The 11,546-nt window shown below is 31.8% G+C and overlaps 1 protein-coding gene across 1 annotated transcript; it reads left to right on the top strand.

The window, feature by feature from the left end:
- The first annotated feature begins 368 nt into the window (after positions 1 to 368).
- On the top strand, positions 369 to 10,050 carry LOC111083215 (microtubule-associated protein RP/EB family member 3-like). The gene is made up of 4 exons (XM_022379557.1): positions 369 to 597; positions 5,701 to 5,842; positions 6,732 to 6,770; positions 9,899 to 10,050. The coding sequence occupies exons 2-4, from the start codon at positions 5,710 to 5,712 to the stop codon at positions 10,033 to 10,035; spliced, it is 309 nt and encodes a 102-aa protein (XP_022235265.1). The 5' UTR covers positions 369 to 597; positions 5,701 to 5,709; the 3' UTR covers positions 10,036 to 10,050.
- The last annotated feature ends 1,496 nt before the right edge of the window (positions 10,051 to 11,546 follow it).

Here is an 11,546-nt window from a genome sequence, read left to right as displayed (position 1 = left end):
TCTAGTCTTACACTGCTAAATTGGGGACGGCTAGCGCAGATAGCCCTCGTGTAGCTTTGCGCGAAATTCAAAACAAACAAACAAGCTATTTGATGGTAGGGTAGAGGGCATATTAAACACACACACACACGTATAAACCATAGCAAAATATATTATATGCATAGCAATAAGCAGCATTAATCACAAAAATGACCAAGTCCGTATGCATAGAGATATTTGGGGATGGAGCTCCTTGCATTATCTCCTTGTGTACGCACCTAGTGCTTTCTATGGTATTTGTTTCCATGATTTCATTGTTATTTATACTGATTTACTATATTACAGTGTTAATCGTTAATATAAAAAGATCAGATCATGATGTAAACTTAAATCAAAACTCCAAACCTGATTTATACGTGTGTGCGTTCCTTCGTTCGTTTGTGGAAGATAATTCAGTAATAGTTAAGGTGTTCGTGGGCGTCCTCTAGTGAAATGTTTATGCTGTCAGTTGTCTAATGTATTACATGTTTCACCAGCAAGCATACAGGGCCACTATTGCCGCATAGGTACAATTGTTGCAGTAGAGGAGATACAGCTGCATTTTGTGTTAAATCTGTGGTGAGTCGTTATACCAAATCCTATTTAATTCCTTATACTTTAATATGAATATTTAAGATACGTGAACCACATGTTGTATTAAAAGTAGTATTGCATTTATTTTATTAAATATATTTTCTATTTTAGTTTATTTTCTGTACTTACGTTAATAACGTCTTGTAGTTGTAGTTTGAGTTGTTTGTACTGTAGTACTAGTAGTATTTCTAATAGTAATGGTTTATTACTACAACTTTGTGAGTTACGTAGTTAGTATTAGTAGTATTAATATTGATATTACGGTTCTTGTGTTTGTTATAATTTACAATGATGTCTAGTTTAATGTTTGGTACTAGACGTAGTAACTGATGAGAAATGACTGCCTTCGGGGTTCGTGTTAAACTTAGAAGTAGAACAACTTTATATAACAAATTAAAAAGTAACCAAGTGGTGTAGTGAACAAAAGTTGTAAGAAATACGAACTTTAATGTTGCTATTATACAAATTTACGTTTTTAAAGCATAGATTTAATTGTAAACTTGTCATATGACAAAAGCGTTTTTGCTTAGAAATTTTTGAAACAATTTACCAGGTGATGCTGTTAGTGTTATTTTTTGTTGGATGTATGTAGCCTACACTACATGGAGATTAAACTGAAATGTACATCCAAGTTGGATTTTTGTTTTTGTTGAGTTTTTTTGGAATTTTTCTTTATCTTGTGTTCTTGTGATTTTTTTATTCTCTAATGCACACACATACACATACAAAATCAAACATACACCTACAGCTATTATGTATTTTAGTTTTATTACTAATCTGATAGTTGTTATCTTTCCCATTCATGCTCTTATAATATTCATGTGTACCAGAAATTAGACTGTTATATGAAACTTGTACTGAAATGCAGATCATGGAATAGTTGTGTTTGCATTATTATGTAATCAAAATTGTACTTAATTGGATTAATGAATGGGAAGTAAAGGTATTTAATCTTCATAAATGTTGGTTTTTTTTTCTTAATAAAATTTTGTCAGACTTAATAATGGGAAATAAAATACAGTTTATTAAAATGAAGTGAATTTAAACTAACAAATTTAATTGATCTGGATATATGTCTTGTCCCTTGTCAGTATTAATTATTATAACATTTCTCAGAAGGACTATGTAGACCCTTAATTAACTGTTTCAAAAACCTATGGAAGAGTAACTGAAAATTTCATTCTCATAAATTACATCAGGAAAATATGAAATATTACACAATAAATATGTTGTTTTATAGTAAAAATATTTTAACTTAGATATTCTGCATCTTTTTAAGATGACTGAATATACCAGTTTTTAAAAAAGATTATATACTTTTAAACATTTTCAATGTATCCTTTTTTATTTGCTTTGATCAAGAAAAAGTTTTGCATCTTGATTTACAAAAGATAATTCAACATTTAGTGTTGAACAAATTGGAGTGGTTTTGATTGGCTTACAGAATAAGTTGCTGTCAGCAATTTACAAGAATTGAAGACAGTAACTGATTATTTCCTGAAAAATAAATGGTGTGTTAAGTTTTTATTTTTCTCAAGGGACAACCATAAAGGACCTGATGTTACTTTGTTGTCTGTATGTTTTGTTTTTAAAGCTACAGCTGCTTATTTGAAAGCATCATAAGTCTGACAGAGTAGACATGTTAAAATTAATTCTCTAAACAGATACAGTTCTATATAAGAATAAACTATTCAATATAAGTCCAGCTTTAAAGTTTTAGACTGTTTGTATACAAATAGAATATATTGTTCAAGTTGTACTAAACACTTGTTATTATTTGGTGTTATCTGTTCAAGTTGCTGTCAGTATTACATATGATAGATGTATTTAACATTGCTTCAATGCTCCTACCTGTCTATGTTGCTGTCAGTACCATATCTGATAATTGTGTTAAATACTGTGTTAATGTTGCTACTTGTCCGTGTTGCTGTCAGTACCATACCTGATAATTGTGTTACTGTTGCTACTTGTCCGTGTTACTGTCAGTACCATACCTGATAATTGCGTTACTGTTGCTACCTGTCCATGTTGCTATGAGTACCATACCTTATAATTGTGTTAAACACCGTGTTACTATTGCTACCTGTCCATGTTACTGTCAGTACCATACCTGATAATTGTGTTAAACACCGTGTTACTATTGCTACCTGTCCATGTTACTGTCAGTACCATACCTTATAATTGTGTTAAACACTGTGTTACTGTTGCTTCCTATCCATGTAACTTGATGAGCATTACTAATATACCATCTTCAAACGACATATAAATGTTGATTAACCAATAATCTAGTCTCAATATTGAGTTTAAGGATTATCAAGAGTTGATGGTAGGTGTAAAGAAGGTTACAGTGATGGCAGGTTTCAAGAACTTTATGATCCTCATAAGTGTCAAGAAGGTTATGATGATGGCAGGTGCCAAGAAGGTTATGATGATGGCAGGTGCCAAGAAGGTTATGATGATGGCAGGTGTCAAGAAGGTTACAATGATGGCAAGTTTCAAGAACTTTACGATCATGGTAGGTGTCAAGAAGGTTATGATGAGGGAGGTGTCAAGAAGATTACAATGATGGGAGGTGTCAAGAAGGTTATGATGATGGCAGGTTTCAAGAAGGTTACAATGATGGCAGGTGTCAAGAAGGTTACGATGATGACAGGTTTCAAGAACTATACAATGATGATAGGTATCAAGAAGGATACAATGATGATAGGTATCAAGAAGGATACAATGATGATAGGTATCAAGATGGTTACGATGATGATAGGTATCAATATGGTTACGATGATGACAGGTATCAAGATGGTTACAGTGATGATAGGTATCAATATGGTTACAGTGATGATAGGTATCAATATGGTTACAGTGATGACAGATATCAATATGGTTACAGTGATGATGGGTGTCAAGAAGGTTACAGTGATGAGAAGTATCAAGATGGTTATGATGATGATAGTTATCAAGATGGTTACGATGATGATAGGTGTCAAGAAGGATACAATGATGATAGTTATTAAGATGGTTACAGTGATGATGGGTATCAATATGGTTACGATGATGACAGGTGTCAAGATGGTTACAGTGATGATAGGTATCAAGAAGTTACAATCATGACAGGTATTAATATGGTTACGATGATGATAGGTATCAATATGGTTATGATGATGATGATAGGTGTCAAGAAGGTTAGTGATGATAGGTATCAATATGGTTATGATGATGATAGGTGTCAAGAAGGTTAGTAATGATAGGTATCAGTATGGTTACAGTGATGATAGGTATCAAGAAGTTACGATCATGACAAGTATCAGTATGGTTATGATGATGATGGGTATCAAGATGGTTACAGTGATGAGAGGTATCAATGTGGTTACAGTGATGATAGGTATCAAGAAGTTACGATCATGACAAGTATCAATATGGTTATGATAATGATGGGTATCAAGATGGTTACAGTGATGAGAGGTATCAATGTGGTTACAGTGATGATAGGTACCAATGTGGTTACAGTGATGATAGGTACCAATGTGGTTACAGTGATGATAGATATCAATGTGGTTATAGTGATGAAAGGTATCAAGATGGTTACAGTGATGATAGGTATCAATATGGTTATGATGATGATAGGTGTCAAGAAGGTTACGATGATGAGAGGTATCAATGTGGTTACACTGATGAAAGGTATCAATGTGGTTACAGTTGTGAAAGGTATCAAGATGGTTACAGTGATGAGAGGTATCAAGATGGTTACAGTGATGAGAGGTATCAAGACGGTTACAGTGTTGACAGGTATCAAGAAGGCTATGATGATGATAGGTATCAAGATGGTCACAGTGATGATAGGTATCAAGATGGTTACAGTGATGATAGGTATGAAGAAGGTGGCGATGATGATAGGTATCAAGAAAGTTACGATGATGAGAGGTATCGATGTGGTTACACTGATGAAAGGTATCAATGTGGTTACACTGATGAAAGGTATCAATGTGGTTACAGTGGTGAAAGGTATCAAGATGGTTACAGTGATGAGAGGTATCAAGACGGTTACAGTGTTGACAGGTATCAAGAAGGCTATGATGATGATAGGTATCAAGATGGTCACAGTGATGATTGGCATCAAGATGGTCACAGTGATGATTGGCATCAAGATGGTCACAGTGATGATTGGCATCCCTTCTTGATACCTATCATCATCGTAACCTTCTTGATACCTGTCAACACTGTAACTATCTTGATACCTATCATCACTGTAACCATCTTGATACCTATCATCACTGTGACCATCTTGATACCTATCATCATCGTAACCTTCTTGATACCTGTCAACACTGTAACCATCTTTATACCTGTCATCACTGTAATCATCTTTATACCTATCATCACTGTAACCATCTTTTACGATGATGATAGGTATCAAGAAGGTGGCGATGATGATAGGTATCAATGTGGTTACAGTGATGATTGGCATCAAGATGGTTACAGTGATGATAGGTATAAAGATTGTTACAGTGATGATAGGTATAAAGATGGTTACAGTGATGAGAGGAATCAAGAAGGTTACAGTAATGACAGGTATCAAGATGGTTACAGTGATGATAGGTATCAAGATGGTTACAGTGATGACAGGTATCAAGATGGTTACAGTGATGACAGGTATCAAGATGGTTACAGTGATGACAGGTATCAAGATGGTTACAGTGATGACAGGTATAAAGATGGTTACAGTGATGACAGGTATAAAGATGGTTACAGTGATGACAGGTATCAGTATGGTTACAGTGATGATAGATATCAAGATGGTTATCATGATACATATCAAGATTGGAAACATTATCAAGGTATTAGATGAAGAAGATTTTATAATAGATTAGTGCGAGATGTATGTGTTAATTTAATGCACTCCATTAAAGCTTTTGTAAGTTAATACACTAGTTAGAGCAGGAGAAGTTGTGATGGTAAACTATGCCAAGTCTATGATGTAGAAAGTTAATTATGCTATGATTAAGCCATAAAATATTCTGTTAATGAAAGGGTGAGTTTAGAATCTCAAAACCCATCATGATGACATTAATTAGGAGTGAACTATTTTAACAGATTACCACAATGTCTAGTCCTCTCTGTGTTAATGTATATGCTACTAGTGCCACAACAGAGAATCTTAGTAGGCATGAGATGTTGAATTGGGTTAACGACTGCTTAGAAACACAGTACTCCAAGATAGAAGAACTATGTACAGGTAAGTTTAGTTGTGAATGCCACAAACGTAAAATAAGTTTGTTTTCTAAGAACAGATTTATTTGATATTATAATAATGGTAAACCATTAATTCTTTCACATTTCAACTTGGTCTGTACTGTCATTGTAATAATTAGAAGTGGACGATTAGTGGAATTTGTTAATCGGTTATTCCCACGAGACTTAGATAATTGGAATCATTGAAAGTAGTAATAATAGGAATCACTAATTTATTATTTTTGTGACTTGTGACGCTAACTGATTAAGCTGAACAACCTAAAATTCTTGATACTTGTGTAAGATATTAATTAAAATACTCAAATGATCAAAATTGTAAAATACACAATGTAAACGTTGATTATGGGAGTATTTTAATTAACTTTGAATTAAGTGAAAATAATAATGAGAATTCATAATTAAATATTTGGATTATTCAGATAATTGGAATTATTAAAACTAATAATTAGAAACACTAATTTCAATTAATTGATTATTTTCAAGACATTAGTTGATTTAACTGTAAATTTGATTACTTGATTATGTTACACTGAGTGATGTAATCACTGCTCATGGGTAATCAAGGTTATCACCCAGCTCTGGTGGTAATAACTTACTGCAAAGTCATGAGACTTGTCATCTTGAAATAGTCTTGTTTTTGTGTAGTACAAAGACTGCATTTAATGTAAAAAGTTGCTCTTTTTGTCTAATCAATGAGCTGTTTATTGTTTGAAAAAAAATGTTTTGTCTTCTACAGGGGCATCTAACAGAAGGTGTATTTATTATATAAAATTTTATTATGTGTTTACACATATTTCGGGCTACATATTGTTTAAAAAAGTTTTCTTTTGGGATAGTGGTCTCGTAGTGACTGTTATTTATATATTATATAGGAGCTGCATATTGCCAATTTATGGACATGCTTTTCCCAGGTAAGAACTTTCTTTGCACAAAATTTCTGATAATTTGTTGGATGAAAATAAATATTAAGACTATATTTAAATATTTATTAGACCATTAATATTATGTCTAGTTATGTCAAACTGATTTTTCTTGAATCTATGTAGCAGTACAAGTTATTTCTTGTCAGACTTGTCAGGTATTCCTCTGAATAATTTATTTTTATTCCATGTAAAGTTTTTAGACATGCAGCTTATGTTTGTGTGGAAGCTGTTGTTTCAAGGAACATTAGACTTCCTTAGTTGGAAAAAATTTTAATCGGTGTATGATATTGATTGTAGTAGACTTGGTAGTTGTCTTTAATATTGTTCAAACAGAATTTCCTTCCATCCTTCACAGGAGTAAGTTCACATAATTACAACACAACAGTGTTTTGAGTGATTATCCAAAATGTGTTCATTTATTGATTTGTGATTAAAGTCATCATGTTTGATTTAAGCCTATTGACATGAAATATTATATTTTGTACATAAATCTCACCAGTATAAATGCTGATAAGTTTGTTATTTTAATATCTAAGATAGTATTATACATCTGGTGTAAGGAATTTTTCTTAATATTGTTTTCCAGCTTGTTTAATGCTAACATCTGTGGACCTTTTGTTATTTCTTAATTTTAATTTTGTGTAAACAGAAGTGTAAAATTTCATGAGTGACAAGTATTTAGTAGTTTAAATTGTTTGTTATATGTATTAAGTACATAAATACCTCACTGTTAAGAGCAAGCATCTTGAAAGGTTCACAATGCTTCATTCTCAAGTTTAAGTGCTTCACAACAGATTTTGGGTACATGTTTGCAGAAGTCAAAATAATTTTAGTGCTCTGTGAACTTTTGACAATATTTCAACATTTTCAGGTTACTTTTTCGAAGTTTTGTGACCATCTCAATTATATAGATAGTAAGATGTGCATAAAATTATTCTGTGTGACACAGAGCGTGTTCCAAAAAGTAAGGTATTGACTTTTGGAAAACATAACATCTTTGGGAATAGTACAGATACATATCTTAATCTTCATTTTTGGGGGGCTAATGACTTTTACAGGTACATACTGCAACCTCTCCTTTTGGGAGAAGGTGGTGTTCTGAAAGAGTTAAGATTGTTTGGAATATGTAACTTCTCCTTTTGCAGTAGGGTGATGATTTGAAGGAGGTAAGATTGTTTGGAATATGTAACTTCTCCTTTTGCAGTAGGGTGATGATTTGAAGGAGGTAAGATTGTTTTGAATGAATACTATAACCTCCCTTTTGGTTGGAGTGTGCAGATTTGAAGAAGTTAGGTTGTTTGAAGGTTTTGAATGAATACTATAACCTCCCTTTTGGTTGGAGTGTGCAGATTTGAAGAAGTTAGGTTGTTTGAAGGTTTTGAATGAATACTATAACCTCCCTTTTGGTTGGAGTGTGCAGATTTGAAGAAGTTAGGTTGTTTGAAGGTTTTGAATGAATACTATAACCTCCCTTTTGGTTGGAGTGTGCAGATTTGAAGAAGTTAGGTTGTTTGAAGGTACATTTTGTAACCTTCTCTTTTTGGGGGAGGTTGATGATATGAAAGAGTTAAGCTTCCAGGGATCCAGTGTTGCAGTCTGTTTTTGTTATTGCTGTAACGTACAAGAACAAAGGTTATAAAAAAAAAAAGTCATCATACCCATTTGTTGTAACACGTTCAGGCACTTCTAATGCTAAGTGAAAGACTTGTGTGATCTGAAATAACTGTCATGACATCTTAAAGCATATTAGTTGATTGTCATTTTATTTAATTACATTTTTCTTTTACTGTTGTATTTAAACATTGTTTAATGCAACAGCAGCAAGAGTATTCCTATTTACAATCGAGGTTGATAAATTGTAATGTAACATTTCTGTTTCTTGCTATTATTTGCTTCATCTGTTTATTTATGTTAGTTTGTTTCACTTCCTGTAATTTTTCTAACTTTGTAATTGATGTCATAAGATCAGGTACTAGTACTATCAGAATAGTTGATGTTATAACATCAGGTACTAGTACTATCAGAATAGTTGATGTTGTAACATCAGGTACTAGTACTATCAGAATAGTTGATGTTGTAACATCAGGTACTAGTACTATCAGAATAGTTGACATCATAACATCAGGTACTAGTACTATCAGAATAGTTGACATCATAACATCAGGTACTAGTACTGTCAGAATAGTTGATGTTGTAACATCAGTTACTAGTACTATCAAAATGGTTGACATCATAACATCAGTTACTAGTACTATCAAAATAGTTGTTATAACATCAGGTACTAGTACTATCAAAATAGTTGACATCATAACATCATAAACTGGTACTATCAAAATAGTTGACATCATAAAATCAGATACTAGTACTATCAAAATAGTTGATATTGTAACATCAGAAACTGGTACTATCAAAATAGTTGATATTGTAACATCAGAAACTGGTACTATCAAAATAGTTGATATTGTAACATCAGAAACTGGTACTATCAAAATAGTTGATATTGTAACATCAGAAACTGGTACTATCAAAATAGTTGACATCATAACATCAGATACTAGTACTATCAAAATAGTTGATGTTATAACATCAGTTACTAGTACTATCAAAATAGTTGACATCATAACATCAGGTACTAGTACTATCAAAATAGTTGATATTGTAACATCAGAAACTGGTACTATCAAAATAGTTGACATCATAACATCAGATACTAGTACTATCAAAATAGTTGAAAACATAACATCAGAAACTGGTACTATCAAAATAGTTGACATCGTTACATCAGATACTAGTACTATCAAAATAGTTGATATTGTAACATCAGAAACTGGTACTATCAAAATAGTTGATATTGTAACATCAGAAACTGGTACTATTAAAATCGTATAATGTGACTATTTGTAATCTAATTAATTCATTCTTTTTAAAAGTAGCATTGCAGACATGAATCAGATGGCCAAAGTAGTCTTAGGATGATTGCAAAAATATAAATGTTGTTATCTGTGAACAAGTAACCTTTGCTTAAGGGTGTCATTTTGATAAATTTTGTTACTTGGCTAAGTTTTTGTCGTACATGCACAGTCCTTACATAAGACAATATAAACATTTTCTTTCAGGTTGTATTTCCCTGAAGAAAGTGAAGTTCAAAACACAACTAGAGCATGAATACATTACTAACTTTAAAGTCCTTCAGTCAGCATTCAAGAAAGTTGGAGCTGACAAAGTAAGCTGCTCATCTGTAGATAGGGATTAACGTTTCCACCATTGTTTATGAAAAGTTAAATTATTGAAAAGAAAGGAATAACTTATGGATGAGTAATAGGAAATGTTAGAATAAGCTTACCATATTGTTCAGTTCTTATTCAGTGACTTTGGCTTCTGTAACCATATACATTATAGGTTTTGAAAGGAAAACTAAATGTCCTTATAGTTTCTTGTTTAATTATTAATTTTATTGTCATCCTTTTGCCTATTATAACTCAACATAAACTCGTTTTTGTCTCTTTATTTCTTTTTCTTTAGAATTTAATAAACAGATATTTACATCCAACTATCGTAAGGTGGTGCTAAGTTTTTAATAATGATTCATATGTTTTCTCTTGATTTTCTTACTTTACAAGAACTTGAAATTTAAACTTGTCTCAATGAGTAATGTAAGTTACAAACTAATACAAAATTTCCCAACTTGTCACAAAATTGATAAATTTCCACGGAATCCCTACATCCTACCAATGTCAAACCTTAACATGTGAGATGATGTTCTTAGTCATGTTAAAACAGTGTGGAAAAGTTCATTGATTTCCAAAATAAGATAGATAGCATTTACCACCTTACCACAAAATTGATAAATTTCCAAGGAATCCCTACATCTGACCAATTTTGATCTTTAACAAGACATTCAAAACATTTTTAAAAGGTGAATTAAATTTCAAAATAAGATATCTTTCAGCATTGAATGTTGACTTTACTGTAAAACACAAAAGTTAAGTGAATGAATATATCGTTGACATACCACTCTTGTTACGAAATTTTACATTATCTTTTACAGAAGCTTCTTGTGAACTTGGTTTCATTCCCTGTATTTACTTTATAACTCTTCAAAGTCCAATTGATATTAATGTGATCTTATGTAAGATGTCAGGGTACTGTCCTTTTCTACAAGGATTTTCAATACTAGATGAACTGACTTTGGATACCTATTTTATTCTAGTCTTTGTAATATAAACCAGGTTTTGAGTATTTCACATATTTTACCCTTATTATAGCTTTTCTCCCTAATTCTACTCTTATTGTGAACTTAGAGAAAAACTAATTTAATCCTTTTTATTTTAGTATTGTAGCATTGAAGGCCACTGTACAAGTATGTTTAGTTATTAGTGGATTTATTTTCAGAGTTACCAGAAAGGGAAATACAAGCTGCTCCAAAAATTTTTTGCTGCAGCTAGAAACAAGAAAAGTAAAATACACTAGTGTTTCTTTATAAAAAGTAAAATACACTAGTGTTTCTTTATGAAAAAGTAAACTACATTAGTGTTTCTTTATGAAAAAGTAAACTACATTAGTGTTTCTTTATGAAAAAGTAAACTACATTAGTGTTTCTTTATGAAAAAGTAAAATACACCAGTGTTTCTTTATGAAAAAGTAAAATACACCAGTGTTTCTTTATGAAAAAGTAAAATACACTAGTGTTTCTTTATGAAAAAGTAAAATACACTAGTGTTTCTTTATGAAAAAGTAAAATACACTAGTGTTTCTTTATGAAAA

Source organism: Limulus polyphemus, unplaced genomic scaffold, assembly GCF_000517525.1.
Source record: "Limulus polyphemus unplaced genomic scaffold, Limulus_polyphemus-2.1.2 Scaffold8611, whole genome shotgun sequence".
NCBI classification, from domain to species: Eukaryota; Metazoa; Arthropoda; class Merostomata; order Xiphosura; family Limulidae; genus Limulus; species Limulus polyphemus.
This window is presented reverse-complemented; position numbering and strand designations above follow the sequence as displayed.

Excerpts from the sequence above, each read along its gene's own strand:
- LOC111083215 (XM_022379557.1), top strand. The coding sequence starts at position 5,710 with ATGTCTAGTCCTCTCTGTGTTAATGTATATGCTACTAGTGCCACAACA. Across the intron at positions 5,843-6,731 it reads GATAGAAGAACTATGTACAG|GAGCTGCATATTGCCAATTT; the intron begins GTAAGTTTAGTT and ends TATATTATATAG. Across the intron at positions 6,771-9,898 it reads TATGGACATGCTTTTCCCAG|GTTGTATTTCCCTGAAGAAA; the intron begins GTAAGAACTTTC and ends ATTTTCTTTCAG.